Below are 18,343 nucleotides of genomic sequence, written 5' to 3'. Positions count from 1 at the left end.
AGATCTGGGTTCTATTCCTTGGTACTGCATACATAGAAAAAGCCAGAAGTAGCAGGGTGTGGTGACTCACACTGTAATCCTAGCTACTAAGGAGTCTGAGATCTGAGGATTACAGTTCAAAGCCAGCCTGGGAATTAAAGTCCATGTGACTCTTATCTCCAATTAACCACTAGAAAACCGGAAGTGGTATTGTGGCTCAAGTGATAGGGTGGTAGCCTTGAGCTGAAGAGTTCAGGGACAGTGCCCAGGCCCAGAGTTCAAGCCCCACAATCGACTGAAAAGTCAGAAGTGGTGCTGTGGCTCAAGTGGTAGATCTGGCCTTGGGAAAGCCCAAGGACAGTGCTCAGGCCCTGAGTTCAAGCCTCAGGACTGGCCAAAAAATAAATAAATAAATAAAAATCTTTGTCCTTAACATCTCTTAATATTTACCACTGTTTTGTAACACTATAAATCTGCCTGGCTAACTTCAACACACCCTCTATGCCTTCATATGTAGTACTTGCTGCCTTGACATCCAGGCTGCACTGGGTGCCTTGATGATTGCTTCTCAAGTTCCTGACCTTGCCGTGTTAGCCCAAGACTTACTGGCCCTATTTTGTAATTGGCTATTAACCTGTCAAACAGCTGAGCTGACTGACAGCTCTGTGAGCTCATGTCTGTCAACCCTCACCCCCCCCCCCGACCCCCGCAGTCTCAGCATAACGCGAGACACACAAGCGGTATGGGATCAATACTTTGTGCCTCTTGGCAGGATGGAAAAAGACAGCCGACTGGTCCTGATGAGGACTAAAGGGCTAAGATCAAAGCTGGACGGAGGTTCAGGGGGACGGTGTTTTGCGGAGGTACGGATATAGGATCTGTAAGCAATCAGTGAACGTGAACGGTACAGCCCACCACCTGCCTTCCGGTCACCCCACCGGCGGGTGCCCGGGGTTGAGGGTAGAGGCGGGCGACAGGAGCTGGGCGGGGCCCGGCCGGAGCGGGGCAGGGGGCGGGAGGTAACAAGTCGTTCACCACCGGAGATTCTGGGCTCCCTGCCAGCGCCCCTACGTGATCCAGGGTTCCTGGTTTCCGCCTCCGGCCTCTGCCCGGAGCGGTCCCCCCCGCACCCGCAGCTCCACTCAGGATCAGCATCCTCTCAGAGGCCTCCATCCCTTCGCCTCCGGCGGTCCAGTGCCGTGCCTCCTTCAAGACTCCCATCCCTGATCACTCCAGAATACCGCCTGCTCCCACCCTCCGGCCAGGACCTGGTACCTTCTGTCCAGCGCTCCCCGCTGCCCAGAGTGGCCGCCATATCCGTTCCCAGTCAGCAGGTTCACAGAGCCTCCTAGATCCCCGCGGCTGAAAAAGAGGGGGCGCGAAGCGCGGGGCACGCTGGTCATTGTAGTTCAGCGCTTGTGGACTTCGTGGGCACGGGACTACAACTCCCGGCAGGCCCGATGAAGAGGCCTTAGGGAGATGGGGAGCTAGCTGTAAAGGGGCTCACGGTAAGAGGGAGGTGTGTGGGAGAGCAGCTAGCCCATTACCTAGCGGTTCCTGGTTCTTCCTTATCCGTAGTGTGAGGACAGTGGCTTCTGCTCTACCTAACCCTAACGACATGCTAGAAGTCATCACTGAAGGTCTCGCTTGGGAAAGTCCTTCCCAGCTATAGACTAGAAAACCCCTCATAGATGACAGAGCTTTGTAAACACGCACTATGCCCATTTTGTGAGAAGCCTGTGCTAAGTCCAGAGATTCAGAGGTGGTTCGGAGAATGTCAAATCCACCTCTGGAAAGTTTAAGAGCCATGGAAAAAGAAAAGTGAAGTAGATTTATGAGCCCAAGCCCAGCCTACCTTCTCAGGCATCACAGGTCTAGGGGTCAGGAGTAGAGAAAGAGGTAAGGGGGCTTGGGGGCCACCCAGGAGCCCTAGCTTTGTTGCTCCTCATCCTTACTCTGTCTCGTTCTACTCCAATGCCCCTCTGATGATACTTATCTCCTCATTCTATTCCTTTATTTTCTGAAGGACAAAACTGGAAGAAGTTAGTAAAGAGGAAATGAGGAATTATTCTTATTGTTTCCCCGCCCTGGTTTGGACCCAGAAGGACAAGAACCTCAAGACGGAGTAAAGTTCTAGTTCTTCTCTGCAATCATAACCCTGCCATCCTTCCATCTTGTTCCTGAAGAAAAACACTGGACTAGAAGTTAAGTGTGGGTTTAGCTATAAATCACTGTGTGAACCAGGCCAACCCCCTTCTCCAATTCCCTGCCCCAGTCTTCTCAGCTGAAAGATGAAAATGGTTAAGACTAGTCGTTTTTAAAATGAGAAGTCCTTTAGTCTCGGTGTGCACATATCTCTGGGATCTTATATGAGGAGTCAGAAAGCATGGTAGAGGGGCTGGGAGTTTGGCCTAGTGGTAGAGTGCTTGCCTAGCATGCACGAAGACCGGGGTTCGATTCCTCAGTACCCCATAGCAAAAAGCTGGAAGTGGTGCTGAGGCTCAAGGGGTAGAGTGCTAGCCTTGAGAAAGTCCAAGGACAGTGCTCAAGCCCTGAGCTGAAGCCCAGGACTGGCAAAAAAAGCACAGTAGAGAAAGCTCCAGAACTTTACCTTTCTTCATTCAAAGTAGTTCTACTTTCTTTCTGCTTCATATTTTGTGCCCTACGCACACACACACACACACACACACACACACACACACACACACACACAAAAACCCTACACACAGTGGCTCATGCCTATAATCCTAGCTACTCAGCTAGGCTGAGATCTGAGGATCGCAGTTACAAATGGAGCACCTTCAGATGGTGCTCTGCCCCCATAAAACTCTGAGAAAAATGACAGTTGTCTAGATATTTGAGAAAGCTTATAAAGTATTTAGCACCTTATCTGACTATGGTATGTGTTTAATAAGTATCTTTTTTTTTTTTTTTTGCCAGTCCTGGGCTTGAGCTCAGGGCCTGAACACTGTCCTTGGACTTTCTCAAAGCTAGAGCTCTACCACTTGAGCCTCAGCACCACTTCCGGCTTTTTTCTATATGTGGTACCGAGGAATCGAACCCGGGTCTTCATGCATGCTAGGCAAGCACTTTAACCACTAGGCCAAACTCCCGGCCCCGTATCTTTTTTTTTTTTTTGCCAGTCCTGGGGCTTGAACCCAGGGCCTGAGCTCTGTCCTTGGACTTTCTCAAGGCTAGAGCTTTACCACTTGAGCCACAGTACCACTTCTGGCTTTTTCTGTGTATGTGGTACCAAGGAATTGATCTTGGGTTTTCATGCATGGTAAGCAAGCACTCTACCACTAGGCCAAACTCTCGGCCCCAAGTATCCTTTTTTATTTGGCATTGCAAGTTAATAAGGATATAAATTGGATATACCATAAGGTCTTTTATTTTTGCGATTCTGGGGTTTAGACTTCAAGCCTCAGGCTTGCTAGGCAGACCTTCTATCACTTGAACCCTTTTTTTCTTTTTTTGGTCAGTCATGGGGCTTGAACTCTGGGTTGGGCATTATCCCTGAGCTATTCAGCTCAAGGCTAGTGCTCTACCACTTGAGCCATAGCACCACTTCCAGTTTTCTGGTGCTTAATTGGCGGTAAGTGTCTCATGGATTTTAGTGCCTGAGCTGGCTTTGAACCATGATCTTCAGATCTCAGCCTCCTGAGTTGCTAGGATTAAAGGCATGCGCCACTGGCACCCCGCTATTTATTTTTGGTCAGTCCTGGGGCTTGAACTCAGGGCTTGGGCCATGAGTTAGTGGAGATAAGTCTCTCATGGACTTTTCTGCCTGGGCTGGCTTTCAACTGCAATCCTCAGATCTCAACATCCTGAGTAGCTAGGATTAAAGTTGTGAGCCACCGGTGCCCGGCTTTAAAACAGTATTTGTGAGAAATGGCTCTGTGGTTCAAATGGTAGAGTGCTAGCCTTGAGCTAAAGAGCTCGAGGACAGTGCCCAGGCCCAGAATTCAAGCCCCCGACCAAGAGATGGGAGAGGGAGGGTATTTGTGGAACTATGTGAGCTTTTGCTGATAAAACAGTTTAGCTCATTCCAACCTGAAGAAAGATATTACATAAACGTTCCTCTTATCCTATGGGGCCTGTGTGCCTGAATTGGTGTGTGAGTTGATGGGGGAAGCATATGACAAAACATTTTAAATGTCCTCCTACACACACCTGTTCCTGTTTTAGGATCAATTAGTCCTGTATAAGAAACGGGAGGAAGTCTTCTTGTGAATGGCTACCATCCTGTTGTCTAGACATCCAGGAAGAGATGTGGTCTCAGGGAAACTACAAGGGCAGTAGAAGGCTGCACTCACATTTCCTGTCAGAGGTGTGTCTTATGTTTAATAAGATCCTCCCAAAGACTTCCTCAAATATAGTTTGAGCACAGGATTCAACATTAAGGGAGTATAACATCCTCCCTACCTCTCCCCAAAGGATGATTCTTCCAAAACAGGAAAGTCAAAATGGCATCACTAGCAAAACAAGAGCCTTGCAATCTAAAAAATATTAATACCAACTCATCCCTTCCCCTCATATTTAAATACCTTATGACTAACAGCTCATATCTGTTGGATATTGTCCAGACTCAAGGGAGAATGTGTGACCTTATATTAGAGACATTAACAGAGTTACCTAGGATGAGACCCTTGTTCTTGATCTGATGAGTCCATTATGCTAAGCAGCTGAACTAAGTGACCAAGGCAGAATAATTCAAACAGAACCCAGAACCTCTACACATTGTTATGTCACCTGGAGGTTCTGTCTCAGTGATGGAATTTTGTACTAGAACTAGCTAGTAAGAGCTAGGTGCCAGTGGCTCAAGCCTATAATCCTAGTTACTCAGGAAGCTGAGATGAGGATCGAGGGTCAAAGCCAGCATAGGCAGGAAAGTCCATAAGACTCTCATCTCCAATGAACCAGCAGAAAACCAGAAGTGCCACTGTGGCTCTAAGTGGTAGAGCTCTAGCCTTAAGCAAAAAAGCTCAGGGACAGCGCCCAGGCCCTGAGTTCAAGCCCCATAACAGACAAAAATAAATAAAAAAAAAAAGAACTAGCTAGTAAGCTATGTGCCTTTTATAGTATGATTTAAGTCAAGTATATTGGGGTCCTCCAGGAAATCTGACTCTGAGATGTACTTACCAAGGTTTATTCCTGAAGGCTTTTGGCAACAACAGGTGTCAGGAACCAGGAGACTGGGCAGGGCAGAAAGAGAAACTGAAGGACAGGGTCCAGGTCATCATCCACTCACCTCCACCAGCCAATCATCATCCAGCCATTAGATCTCAGCATCTAACATTGTGCCTACATCTTGATAATGCTACTACAATGGCTAACTTGTCCTTTTATGTCCCAATATCCCCACATTTGTTCTTTCATTTACCTACCCAGGAGCATGTGTGAGGTAGAGCTCACTGGCCTCTGCGAACGTGGAGGGAGACGTACAAAGAGCCTCAAGGATGGGCTGGGAGTTTGGCCTAGTGGTGGAGTGCTTGCCTAGCATGCATGAAGACCTGGGTTCGATTCCTCGGTACATATATATATACACGTATGTACTGAGGAATTGAACCCAACTTTTTATGTATGCACCACATACATAGAAAAAAAAGCAGGAAGTGGTGCTGAGTCTCAAATGGTAGAGCTCTAGCCTTGAGAAAGTCCAAGGACAGTGCTCAGGCCCTGAGCTCAAACCCTGCACTGGCAAAAAAAAAAAAAAAAAAAGAATGTCAAAGACTTACATGAAGTAGCCTCAAATTTGTCTCTGGCTACCACCCAGCATAATCTCTACTCTGGGGCTTGAACTCAAACTTATAAGAGGCTTTTTTTCTACTGGCATTCCAACAGTTGAGCCATTCCTTCAGGTCTGGCTTTTTTTTTTTTACTGTTTAATTGAAGCTATGAGTCTGCCCAGGGTACTTCAAATTCCCATCCTCAGATCTCTGCTTCCTGAGTAGACAGGACTACAGGCATGAGTCATCACCACCCCCCCTTTTTGTAACAGCATTTCATTAGTTTTTATTAAATGTTTTATTGTTACTATAAAGGTGATGTACACAGGAGTTATCACTTCATAATCAGGTAATGAGTACTTTTTTTTTTTTTGGCTGGTCCTCGGCTTGAACTCAGGACCTGAGCATTGTCCTTCGGTTTTGTTTTTTTTTTTTCTCAAGGCTAGAACCCTACCACTTGAACAACAGCACCACTTCTGCCTTTTTCTATGTATGTGGTACCGAGGAATCGGACCTGGATCTTCGAGCATGCTAGGCAAGCACTCTGCCACCAGGCCAAACTCCTGGCCACAAGGCTTCAAGCTCGCACGCTTGTGCACACATTCTCTCTCTCTCTCTTTCTCCCTCTCCCTCCCCCTCCCCCTCCCCCTCCCTCTCTCCCTCTCTCCCTCTCTCCCTCTCTCCCTCTCTCCCTCTCTCCCTCTCTCCCTCTCTCCCTCTCTCCCTCTCTCCCTCTCTCCCTCTCTCCCTCTCTCCCTCTCTCTCTCTCTCTCTCTCTCTCTCTCTCTCTCTCTCTCTCTCTCTCTCTCTCTCTCTCTCTTTCTCTCTCTGTTTGCCAGTCACTGGGCTTGAACTCAGGGACTGAGCAGTGTCCTTGGGCCTTCTCAAGGCCAGAGATCTACCACTTGAGCTACAGCACCACATCTGGTTTTTTCTTGTATGCGGTTCCAAGGCATTGAGCCCAATTCTTTGTGTGTGCTAGGCAAGCACTCAATCACTAGGCCAAACTCCTGGCCCAGCTTCAAGCTCTTGTTTGTATTTTTTTACTCTGCCACTTGAGCCATGCCTTCAGTTCTGGGTTTTTACTGGCCAATTGGAAATATGTCTCTCAGATTTGTCAATCCAGGCTAGCTCTGAATCATAATTGTCAGATTTCAGCCTCCTGAGTAGCTAGAATTATAAATATGAGCCATTAGTGCCTAGTTCTCCAGTCTCATTTTAATAGAGTTCATAATGAGAAAGGGAAATGGAACTCTTTGTTCTAAGTAGTTTGTCATATCCCTCTGGGAAGCCAGAAGAAAATAGCATCTTGTTGCTGGGCAGTAAGGAAGCTGTGTTCTCCTTGTGTTCTAAACTGTCAACTGGCAGATGGCAATAAAACCAGACACACTCTATAGACACACAAGCAACTCTTCTCTCCATTCTTCTCACTGACATTAATTTCCAAAGCAATCTCATAGCAGAAATATCTATTTCAAGACATACCTATTTCTATTTTCCTTCTTTTTAAATTACTTCCTAGTAAAGCGGTGATCCTTGATTCTCTTCCTGAGCCATGAACATAACAGCCAATATAAATTTACAGACCTATCTGTCCTCAAGACAAACTTTCCCAATACTCATTGCATGATTAGGATCAAAGTAATGCTTGTCTTTCCTGGGGCAGGCAAAGGACATTTGTCTTTGGGTTATTTAGCTCTCACCACTGGCATTTTCTAGTCTATATGTGTTGAGCTTCCTATCTCTGCAGATTTCAAGCTTCCTTATTGCTTCTCTCTCCTATTGAGGTGGTTAGTCAGTAAACCCTATTTATTAAACTAGGTGAAAAGAGGCAGATCTGGTAAGAATTCTCCACCATTTCAAAAGAGCTATCCACAGGAACAGGAACATGCATACATTCTGGCTTAGAGAAGAAGGCCCCAAAGCTACCAGAATGCTTTTGAGGAAATAGTTAGTTCATGGCACCAGACATTGTAGCAAATGTCTGTAATCCATGCATTCTGGGGCTGAGGCAGAGTTTCAATTCAAGTTTCAAATTCAAGGGCAGTCTAGGCTACCTAATGAGTTCTATGTCAGCTGAGGCTACATAGTGAGATCTTGTCTCAAGAAAGGAAGAATGAATGAGAAAGAAAGAAAGGGAGGAAAAGAGAGAGAGAAAGGGAGGGAGGGCTGGAGGGAGGGAGAAAAGGCAGGCAGGCAGGCTATGGAGCTATGGTAATCATATAGACTTTAAAAGAAATTAGGTTGCAGACCAGAACATAATTTTAATGCAAGTAGAAAGGATCAGTCAACCTCATCATCTTCCTTGCTCTTGCTGTATCAATTCCTCATGTCTGTGGTTCTGAAGAGATCACATTTCTAGAGCGGCTTCCGCATGGAGAGGCGTCTCTCATTTGGGTAGCTTACTCCCGAATCTAGAGGAGCTCTAGGGTCCTTTAGAGTGGGGAGCAGACATGAAACAAAATAATTTATATATGGCTTGTTGCCTCTACCAATGTCCCCTCTTCTTTCTCACAGTCTTGGAACAGCTGCAACATCCTTGGACTCATCAGGACCCAGAATGACTTTTAAAGAACCTACAAAAAAATGCAGAATGAGCAAGGGTAAACATCTCGGGAGGGATGGAGTAGGGAAGTGATTCGGAGCAGGAAGAGGGCAATGGAATTTAGGAAAGGAAGGAGAGGAAACGTACCTTCTCTGCGGAGGGGCAGCCTTTGCTGTTGTTCATGTTGATGTTTTTCACGGAGATGAGGGTGATGCTGTCTTTCTCTCCATTGGCTGTGGAACAGCTGGGTGGGAAGGAAGTTGAAGTTACAGACAGCAGGAAGCAAGGGAATGAAGAAGCACAGGACTGTGGAGGCTGAAATTTCAAATTCTCTTTTTTTCAAACACATGCATACTAGGGGCTTATAGAATGGCTTGTAGTAGAAAGCCTGCTTAAAAAGTGCAAGGCCTTGAGTTAAATCCCCCCCCCAAATGGACAACAGTAAAATGAGAATGCTATTTGAAACACAAAGACTTGTATGGAAACTTTAATTTTGGTACGTATTGCATGTTTGAGCTTGACCAGGTTGTAAACTTTCTCAAAATGAATTCATGGACCTGGAGTTTGGTCTAGCTTTTGAGTGCTTGCCTAGCATGTATGAAGCCCTGGATTGGATTCCTTGGTACCACATACACAGAAAAAAAGCCAGAAGTGGTGCTGTGGATCAATTGGTAGAGCACTAGCCTTGAGAAAGTTCAAAGACAGTGCTTAGATCCTGAGTTCAAGTCCCAGGACTGCCCCCCACTCCGAAAAAATGAAGTCACATGTTATATGAGTTCAAGATAATACTGCATGTGGTACATGTGGCATGTAACAGGTATTCAGTAAGAGCTTCCTCAGCTTAGGGGGGGACATGGTATATACTAGAATCTGTACTTCTATGCTTTTCATGACAGGAAGACAGCAGGGTTTTCTCTGGTGCTAAAGAGTCCCGTCCATCTCTGCTTACCTGGTTTCTGTGTATCTCTGCCCTGACGCTCTACCTCAGCCTCTGGCAACTGCAGAATTTTAGTGTGTGTGTAATGTGGTGTGTATTTGTGTGGGGGCTGTTTTGTGTGTTATATGTATGTTTTCCTCTTGTATTGCAGGAATTGGAGTCAGAAAGGAGATTTCTCCCTTATTGTGCTTTTGACAGTCTTACCTTTCAGATACCCCAGAACTCCCTGGTTTTTGAGGATCTGTAAAACACAAAAGCACAGACCAGGGTCACATGCTGGAACTCAGAAGCCCACTTTCCCCTAATGGGGACCCTCTTAAGTCATCAAATGGTTCTTCTATGCTGTTCCTTCCAAGCCAGGCCGAGTGCCAGCCTTGGCCTTTAGCTCCAGGTCACTCAGCACAGGGAAGGAGGGGAAAAGAAGCCCAGCAGGTGAACACAAGTACCTTCCGATTCCTTATTCTTGCGACACTTAAACCTGAGACTGACCACACCAACTAGGACAATCACCACAACCACCAGGATGACAATGAAGCTGATGACACCTGAATTGGGAGAAGAACAGGTGAAGGGGAGGCAGAGGAGAGGGCAGCATTCAATCACCTGGCTGAATGAGCCCATGGTTTATGCTTATAATCATAACTACTTAGGAAGCTGAGATCTGAGAACTTAGGTTTGAAGCTAGACTGAGCAAATTTAAGATGCTCTTATCTCCAATTGACTGGCAAAATACTAGAAACGGGCTGGAGTTTGGCCTAGTAGTAGACTCCTTGCCTATTATGCACGAAGACCCAGGTTTGATTCCTTGGTACCACATGCATAGACAAAGCTCAAGTGGTAGAGCTCTAGCCTTGAGAAAGCCCAAGGACAGTGCTCAGGCTCTGAGTTCAAGTCCCAGAACTGGAAATAAAAAGCTAGAAATAGAGGTATGAGTGAAAAAAGCCAAGTGAGAGTACAGGGCCCTCAGTTCAAGCCCAAGTACTAGCACAAAGAGAGAGAGAGAGAGAGAGAGAGAGAGCGCGCGCGCGCTAAGAGCTGGGTACCAGTGGCTCCTCATGACTGTAATCCTATCTGAGATCTGAGGATTGCAGTGCAAAACCAGCCTGGGCACAAAATTCTGCGAAACTCTTATCTCCAATTAACCACCAGAAAACTGGAAGCGGCTCTCTGGCTCAAGTGGTAGAACAGTAGTCTTGAGCTAAAGAGCTTGGGGACAGTGCCCAGGCCCAGTGTTCAAGCCCCATGACCAACCAAAACAGAAAAAGAAAAAGAACTAAGTACAATAAGACAGGCTCTGCAAGCAAAGTGGATTCCGCTTCTCTACACAACAACAGAGCCTGTTCTCTGTAGTCAGGTCTCAGCCCAGCAGAATCCATGGAGCCCAATGGAATCAAAAGATGCCTAACAAGCCAATAGACTCTGACTCTCTCTCTCTCTCTCTCTCTCTCTCTCTCTCTCTCTCTCTCTCTCTCTCTCTGTTTCTTTCTTTTTCTGGTTGCAGGGCTTGAACTCTGGGCCTGGGTGCTGTTCTTGAGCTCTTCTGCTCAAGGCTGCTACCCTACCCCTTGGAGCCACAGCACCACTTCCAGTTTTCCAGTGGTTAATTCACAGACTTCGGTGCCAGGGCTGGCTTTGAATTGCGAACTTCAGATCGCAGCCTCCTGAGTAGCTAGGATTACAGGTGTGAGCCACCGCACCCAGCTTTCCACATCATTTTCTCAAGCGGGGTCCCCTTCCACATCCCACCCTTCCCTTCTTCACTCACCAAAGGCAGCCACGGTGAGCACACTCTCTGAAGTGGGGCTAGGCACAATGGTCAAGTCTTCCCTTGTTCTCAGGCTCATGGTGATTGAACTGAGAGTAGCATTTTGAGATGTTTCTGAAACAGAGTGGAATGTAGCCTGTCAATGAAGGGGACTAGCATGGCCTACTAGAGACAGCCACTTCCTTCCTGCCCTCCCAGCCCTGCCCCAGTCAGGTAAGACTTCTGCCACTGTAACTAGATCCCATGAGGAGAGAGGTTACAACTGCGGAGATGTGACCAGCCTCATTGATTCCTCATATTCCTGATTCCAGAGGCCTTCAGAAGGTTCTAGATGTTTCTCACCATCCCTTGAGTCCCAGAGAAAAGGGATTTATGCTATGGATTTAGGAAGCCAGACTGGTCATGGTAGACATCTCTGTTGAGATTAATCTCAGTCAAGATTGCCGAAAATAAGATAGCAGATGTTTATTATTAGGCCCCAATCCAACACGCCAGGATTCCAGTTGAGGGATACAGGTACGTGGTTCTTTTAATACGTGATTTGTACTCCTCTCTTCCCCTGTTCAATTCATTGTACTTTAGGTCTGATAGATAGCAGCTCCATGTTCCTCCCTCTCACCACTCCCCTCTCAAATCAATCTAGGCATAGGAAACATCTAAGCGCCATAGCTCTTGAGGACCTTTGGAAAAAAGGTCACCAAGCTATCCCAATATCTGGCTTCTTCCTTGTGTACACACAGGACATACCTCCCTTAGTGCTGCCGCTGCTGCTGCTGCTGCTGTGCGAGGCCCCTGTGTCTGCACCTAAAGCAAAGGGCAAAGATGTAGCGCATCCACCCTTGTCCAGCCTGCTGGGAGAAAGGCTTAACTAACCTTCCCAACTTTTTCTCACTTCCCCACTCCCCCTTGTACTTAGTGTCATTCAGTCCTAAGCCCAGATTTGTTTTGCCTTCATTGTAACAAGGCTCAACTTCCTGTTTCTACTCCTCTTCAAACTTACTATTATTTTGCAACCAGGGTGTTCCTGGTGTGGGCTCCTGACCTCAACAGCACCCCATTCTTTCCCTAGCCTCCAGCTCCAGGGCCTCCTGAAGAGGAGAATCATCTACCCAGACATAAACCCAGGGACACCTCTGCCCCACCAGCTCTGGGTACTCACCAAGTCCTGATGTGTGCTTCTGTGTCTGAGACTGGGTCAGGCCCAGCAAGGATGGGGAGTGACCCTCCACGGTGCTTGATTTCAACATCACAGGCTTAGGGGATGCTGGGGGGCCTGGTGAGGCCTCCTGGGGAATGCCTGTGGATTAAGACGCATGTGTGGACTGTCGGGCCTCAACCCAGCACAAATGCACTGAGGGCTTGTGAGACCCAAATCCTTTATTGCTTTCAAAGGGACAATTTCTCTGGCTTATCTCTGGGTCTTTATCTTTGCAGTTTGTTCTGCCTAGATTATATCTTCCCACCCTCCACCCCATCTTTACAATTTTTGTTGTCAGTTGTGGGACTTGAACTCTGGGCCTGGGCTTTGTCCTTGAGCACTTCAGCTCAAGGCTATTGCCCTACCCCTTGAGCCACAGTGCCACTCCAATCTTGACATGCTGCCTTAAGTCCTTCTTGGGCTCAACTCCTGAATTTACTCTCTCTAGAATCTGTCTCTGGACCTCAAATATAAAGTAGCTGATATTTACCCGGGCCCCTCGGTATCTTCTGTTCCTCACACACTCCCTCCCCCAGGTCCTGTCACCTTGCTTTGGAATTGTCAGTGTGAGGCTTGTTTGCCTGTCCCTTCTTCTACATGTCTATATTCTCTTGTAGGGCAGAACTGTCTGGCTCCTCTGTACCCCAGGACTTTCCCTGGGTGACATTTGAAGTCTCAATGGCAGAGTACCTGGGGCACTGGTGCTGGACAGAAGCCTTGGGCTGCTAGGTTCTGAAGAAGATTGGCTTCCTAAAAAAACAGAGGCAGATGAAGAGGTAGTGCCACACTCCCCTGCCCATCCAAGAACCTCTGGGATCCAGGCAGGTCTGAATGGCTGGGGTTGGGATGTGAGAGGCTGGAAGCAGCTGGCAGCCATACTGACTCACCTGGGTTGGGAAAAGTTGACTCCGTGGTCACTAGGAGAGTGTTGAAGACTCCTGTAACACATGATCAGTGGCTGAGCTTCTACTACTCCTATTGCTTTGACTCTTTAATTCTTCAGTCTGGTATTTGCTGGTCTTTCTCCCTACCTTCCTCTTCCTTGACCATTAATCTTTCTTTTCCCTTTTTCTTTGTCACTCATGTGGCTTGAACCCGGAGCCTGGGTGCTGTCCCTGAGCTCTTTTATTCAAAGCTAGGGCCCTGCTACTTTGAGCCACAGCTGCACTTGTGGCTTTTTCTGTGATTAATTGGAGGTAAGAGTCGCACTGACTTTTCTGCCTGGGCTGGCTTTGAACCACAATCCTTCCATCTTAGACTGCTCAGTAGCTAGGATTACAGGTGTGAGCCACTGGTGCCCAGCTAATCTGTCTTCTCTTTCAAGGCATATTAGACGTAGGCCAAGCTGACTGGGCATCTGAGAGCTTTGGCCTCAGTCCCAGTTGACTGCAGTCAGTGCAAAACTATCTCAGAGCTCCCTCCTCTCACATCCATTGTAAGTTTCAAAGCCCAAATGCTGGAGTGGGCCCTTTAAATTCACCTTACCTTGAGAGGTCTGGGTTGTTGTGGGTTGGGAGTTGTGACCTGCAAGAGAAACCACATAGACTAGTTCAGTAAGTCTCCTGCTCAGCAAATTCCATAACAGAATCCAGGTCATCCCAGGCCCTCCATGGTGAACGGGAGACACTTGGCAGAGAGTTAAAGGATGTGGACCCCAGCTTACACCGCTGCTTCCTCTGAGACAGGACTCAGTTGTATTGTCACAACCACTTTATGATTCAGAGTCCCAGAATACTTTTCCTCTCTCTTCAGTCCCTAGGATGTTAAGCCAACCTGACACAAGGTCAAAGGAAGATTATTTTTTAATTAGTGACATATCTAAAAGCGGAGAAGCAACGACCTGCCATGTGTGGACAAGGACCCAGTACTCTAGATCTCTAGGTATGAGCCATTGTTTTCCCTGTGAACATTGTCACTCTGGCCCCGCCCCAAGGAAGAGACAAGAGAAACATGGGAAAGTGAACAAAATGGGGCTTACATTGGGGTTCTCTCTCTGCTTTCCCCCAGCCAGATGGCTGCACAGGAAGCAAGATGTGAAGTATGAGCAGCAGAGGACTAAAGCTTCTGGAAGAAGAACCATTTTATTCTCACAAGCAGTGTGATTTCCAAGATGGTCATTATTGGTCAAAGCCAGAGAGGAGTCAGTTACTGGGAGTCTCTAGTCGCTCATTCGCTGCTCTCTATATCCACGTGTACTTCTGTGGGCCTCTGTGTAGATCTGTATGAGGGTGTGTGTGTGTGTGTGTGTGTGTGTGTGTGCCCTGAAAGGTCAGGTTGTGTTTGCCCACTTTCCACAATGAAATCATTCTTGAAAACTGTGAACAATGTGAAAGGAAAACAACGTGGGGAAGTGGAACCACCCAGCTGGGTTCCCGTCCCTCCATTCCCCAGGCCTGGCCCTGCTGCTGCTCCTTTGGCCTCTCTTCATCAGGGAAACATGGAACATGAACCTGGGAGGACAGAGTTGGCTGGATGCCAGGGACCCACCTCAGCTGCTTAGTCTGTTTATTTTCCTTAATCCATTACCTTCCTCCATGGGGCTATCACTTGTATAGTGTAAAATGAATTGTTTCCAAGCCCAGGTTTCTCAGACTCTGGGCCATGTTTTTCCAGGTCAAGATCCGATAGCCCCATTCCCTTGTGAACAGAGAGGCCAGAGAAGAATTAAAATTTATAAGAAACCCCGGCTAGAAAGAACCACTTTCTCAGGGGGGTGGGAGAGGCCTTGAACTCTGGGCCTGGGCACCGTCCCTGAGCTCTTCAGCTCAAGGATACTGCCCTATCCCTTGAACCATAGCATCACTTCCAGTTTTCTAGTGGTTAATTGGAAATAAGAGTCTCTAGGACTTTAATGCCGGGGCTGGCTTTGAATTTTGATCCTAAGATCTCGGCCTCCTGAGTAGCTAGGTCATACTAGCTGGCTCAAGGCCATCTTGAAACTATCGATTACTGATCAAGTATACCTTATTTATACTATCTGAGTTCTATAAGGCCTAAGAAAGAACACAATCTAGAAGCTTGGAAAGAGTTCCAAAGTAATAAGTCTCCGTGATCTGCCCTCTTTATAACTCTCCTCTCTCACTTTCTTACCTGTAAAGACACCTCTGTGAGTAGGGAAGGGATTTAGGGAACATCTATTTTGGGGGGTTGCTAACTACGAGGCATGCAGACACTTAAAAAACTCTGGGTATAGAAATTTCTGATTTTCCTAGTCTCTACTCCCAAGCCCTTACCTGCTTCGTTTCCTCCCAGTCTGTGTACATCTATGCCCTAGTTTTCCCTAGCAGCACAGTTCAGTATACCTTTCAAACCATGTATTTTAGTCTGGTTGGCTTGGATTCAAGTTCTCACTGTCATCTACTGCCTGACTTGAGCTTCAGGTTTTTCTTCATTAAAATGCAAGGGAAGGGCCAAGAGCCAGTGGCTCATGCTTGTATTCCTAGCTAGTGAGGGGGCTGAAGTTTGAGGATCATGGTTTGAGGTCAGTCCAGGTAGGAAAGCCCATGAGACACTCACCTCCAGTTAACCAGCAAAAAGCCAGTACTGGATCTGTGCCTTAAGTGATTGAGCACCCACCTTGAGAAAAAAAAGAAGTGCAGGAACAGGACCTCAGCCCTGAGTTTAAGCCATAGAACCATCATAAAAAATATAAAAATAAATAAATAACTGCAAGGGAGGGAAAGGGGGTGTTGTTCTGGGTTGGAATATGTTTTTAGTGTAGTCAAAACTGATGGTTGCCTGGTCCTCTCACCAGAGCCAAAAATAAATAAGCAAATGATATTATGCTCTATAAATTATTGTGAGAAAAAAATGGATACAAAGTTTCTAATACAGTGCCTGATAAAATCAGCCCATGCTCAATCAGGCTCAGCCCTAGACATTTCAATTTACTGATTCTTTCAAATCCTCCAGGTGTAAAGTCTGCTCTGTCGCTATGAACATTCAAGTCCCTTTGCAGACACAAATATGCTCAAAAGGAGTCCTCAGTCTACCAAAAACAAAGCTTTAGTCAAGTGATCTCTAGAAGTGAGAAGGTAGGAGGTTCCTTTGAGGGTATGGCTTAAGTGGAAGAATGTCTGCCTAGTAAGAGCAAGGCCCTGGGTTCCAATCTACCAAAAATACCAAAGGAATATAGGGAGAGGAAGTGGCTCGGTGGCTCCAAGTGGTAGTGTGCTAGCCATGAGCAAAAGAACTCAAGGATAGCCGGGCACCAGTGGCTCACGCTTGTAATCCTAGCTACTCAGGAGGCTGAGATCTGAGGATCATGGTTCAAAGCCAGCCTGGGCACTAAAGTCCATGAGACTCATCTCCAGTTAACCACCAGAAAACCAGAAGTGGTGCTCTGGTTTAAGTGGGAGAGCACCAGCCTTGAGCTGAAGAGCTCAGCGACAGCACCCATGAGTTCAAGCCCCATGACAGACAATAAATAAAAAGGACTCAAGGATAGCACCCAGGCCCTGAGTTCAAGCTCCATGACTGATTTTAAAATCAATAAAAAGATAGAGAAAGACACAAAGTAATAAGGTTAGGAGAAGTGGGCATAGACATTGGAAGCCCTGACCCATGCACTGGCCTGGACAGTGGATGTGAAGCCATGGCTTACCAGCCCCAGCTCCAATCTCTGACTGGCTCCTGAGAGAGGAGAGACTGTCAGACTTTTACTCTCAGACCATGGGCTTTCAGAGAAATGTCTGACGTCTCCAGGAGGCAGGGTATACTGGTTCTCAGCCCTCTCACCATACTACCAAGCAGGGCTGTTAGCCCTCTCCATCCAAGTGTAATCACAGTGGAACACAGCCTTATAAATCTTCACAGAGGATTTGTTTGGGGGGGGGCGGGTGACCAAAGGGAAGTTGCTGCCCTGTGAGTCAGAGTATCCTGGGCTTTCTTATGGCCCCCAACAGCCATGAGCAAATGGATCCTTATGAGCTGCTTTAGGACTTACAGGCCCCTGTGAGAGGTACTGCCTCTGAGCCATCTTCTAGGGGAGAGGGATGCTGTCTCATTTAGTCCCCAGTGCCATCCACATCCTCCTTGAGGAATAATTTTTTGTCTCAAACCTGAGGCATTCTTGCTATGATTGGAGCTTAAAGTCAGCATTTGGCATTCACAGATTGTAACTGCTTAAAGGGAAAAAGAAAAAAACCTGGAGCTGGTAGCGCTTGTAATTCTCGCTTTTCAATAGAGTAAGATCTGAGGATTATGGTTCAAATCCAGTCCAGGTAGAAAAGATGATGAGACTCGTAACTCCATTTAACTATCATCTCTCTCCACCACAAAAATAAACAAAACAGAAGTTGAACGGTGGCTCAAGTGGTAAAGCGTAGCCTTCAGCCAAAGAAACTCAGTAACAATGCTCCAGCCCTGAGTTCAAACCACAGGACAGACACAAAGAAGAAAAAGAAGGAAGAGGAGAAGGAAGACATCTATGAAGCCTGAGGTGTAGCAATTTTGTATTAAAACTGTCCACAGCGTGACCGTGGCACTCAGACCAGGAGGAAGGCTCACCGGGCAGTGGCAGCTTCTCCTGGCTGGGCACCCCTGGAAAGAGCTCTCTAGTGGGTCTCACACCTAGTCAGCCTCTTTCCACATTTTAGAGGGGGAGAGGCCCAGCTTCTTTAGGGTTCACCCTTGAAAACTTCCCACAAATGGCAATACCCACTTCTCAATCCAAATACCGTCCCTCATGGAAAGCCTGTGGAATTTCCCTCCACAGGCAGAATCGTGGTGTGTGTCCTGGAGAGAATGGACAGGCAGAAATGGAAGGAAAGTGGCAGGCATCCCTTACCTTGGAGCAGAAGCAAGCCTAGGCTTGCCCAGAACAGTTGTGCGGTTCCAGTGCTTCCCATATCAGCTGGGTATGTGGCCAGTGGGCCTGCACTCAGTGGAGACTCTATCCATAGTAAAGAAGGGAGAGGGAGTGCGGGGCGGGGCGGTGGGGGCCGCCTCTCCAGGAGCTTCCTGTCAAAGAATAGAAGGAAACAGATTGGGCCTGGCTCCAGAGTCCCCGCTCAGCACGCAGCCCAGATGAGGATGTGAGGCTGCTGCCTAGTCAGGGGCTACTCTGGTCTCTGGGGCCTATGCACGGTGGCCAATGAGGACAGCCTGGCCCCATTCCCACCTTCTCCCATGGATCCCTCAGGACTCTCCACACAGCACATGCCGTCTACTGTTTCATGTTCTTTTCACC

General features: G+C 47.3%; 2 protein-coding genes across 6 annotated transcripts in view; both read right to left on the bottom strand.

Annotated features, from left to right (window-relative positions):
• The window catches only part of Dnajc18 (DnaJ heat shock protein family (Hsp40) member C18), a 31,928-nt gene extending 27,230 nt beyond the window's left edge, over window positions 1-4,698 (bottom strand). For 2 of the 3 annotated variants that reach the window (XM_090331422.1, XM_090331421.1), the window contains exons 1-2: window positions 4,615-4,698; window positions 1,255-1,341 (exon numbers count right to left, since the gene is read on the bottom strand). In XM_090331422.1, coding sequence (XP_090187548.1) covers window positions 1,255-1,294 — 40 coding nt within the window. In that variant the 5' untranslated portion in view covers window positions 1,295-1,341; window positions 4,615-4,698. Of the gene's footprint in view, window positions 1-1,254; window positions 1,342-4,526 lie in introns of all 3 variants that reach the window. The other variant, XM_090331423.1, reaches the window with a different exon arrangement.
• Window positions 4,699-6,511: 1,813 nt separating this feature from the next.
• Ecscr (endothelial cell surface expressed chemotaxis and apoptosis regulator) lies at window positions 6,512-18,069 on the bottom strand. 3 transcript variants are annotated; one of them, XM_090331419.1, is made up of 11 exons: window positions 17,942-18,051; window positions 13,639-13,677; window positions 13,041-13,091; window positions 12,844-12,903; window positions 12,115-12,252; window positions 11,703-11,759; window positions 10,956-11,069; window positions 9,637-9,735; window positions 9,395-9,431; window positions 8,401-8,497; window positions 6,512-8,284 (listed from the first exon to the last, which is right to left on the bottom strand). In XM_090331419.1, the coding sequence occupies exons 1-11, from the start codon at window positions 18,000-18,002 to the stop codon at window positions 8,276-8,278; spliced, it is 762 nt and encodes a 253-aa protein (XP_090187545.1). In that variant the 5' UTR covers window positions 18,003-18,051; the 3' UTR covers window positions 6,512-8,275. The 3 variants fall into 3 exon arrangements, with proteins under 3 accessions (XP_090187545.1, XP_090187544.1, XP_090187543.1); XM_090331418.1 differs by lacking the exon at window positions 11,703-11,759 and having other exon boundaries at window positions 17,942-18,069; XM_090331417.1 differs by lacking the exons at window positions 11,703-11,759; window positions 12,844-12,903.
• Window positions 18,070-18,343: the final 274 nt, after the last annotated feature.

This window comes from Megascapheus bottae, chromosome 4, assembly GCF_031878675.1.
Source record: "Megascapheus bottae isolate mThoBot1 chromosome 4, mThoBot2.hap1, whole genome shotgun sequence".
Classification (NCBI taxonomy): Eukaryota; Metazoa; Chordata; class Mammalia; order Rodentia; family Geomyidae; genus Megascapheus; species Megascapheus bottae.
The sequence above is the reverse complement of the archived record's forward strand: the minus strand, read 5'-3'. Positions and strand labels throughout refer to the sequence as shown.

Bases quoted from the DNA above. Each gene is read 5' to 3' on its own strand.
- Ecscr (XM_090331419.1), bottom strand. From the start codon at position 18,002: ATGGGAAGCACTGGAACCGCACAACTGTTCTGGGCAAGCCTAGGCTTG. The intron at 12,904-13,040 runs GTGAGTCAGTAT...CTGTTTTTTTAG, and splicing joins GTCAACTTTTCCCAACCCAG to GAAGCCAATCTTCTTCAGAA. The intron at 8,498-9,394 runs GTAAGACTGTCA...CTTCCCACCCAG, and splicing joins AGTTCTGGGGTATCTGAAAG to CTGTTCCACAGCCAATGGAG.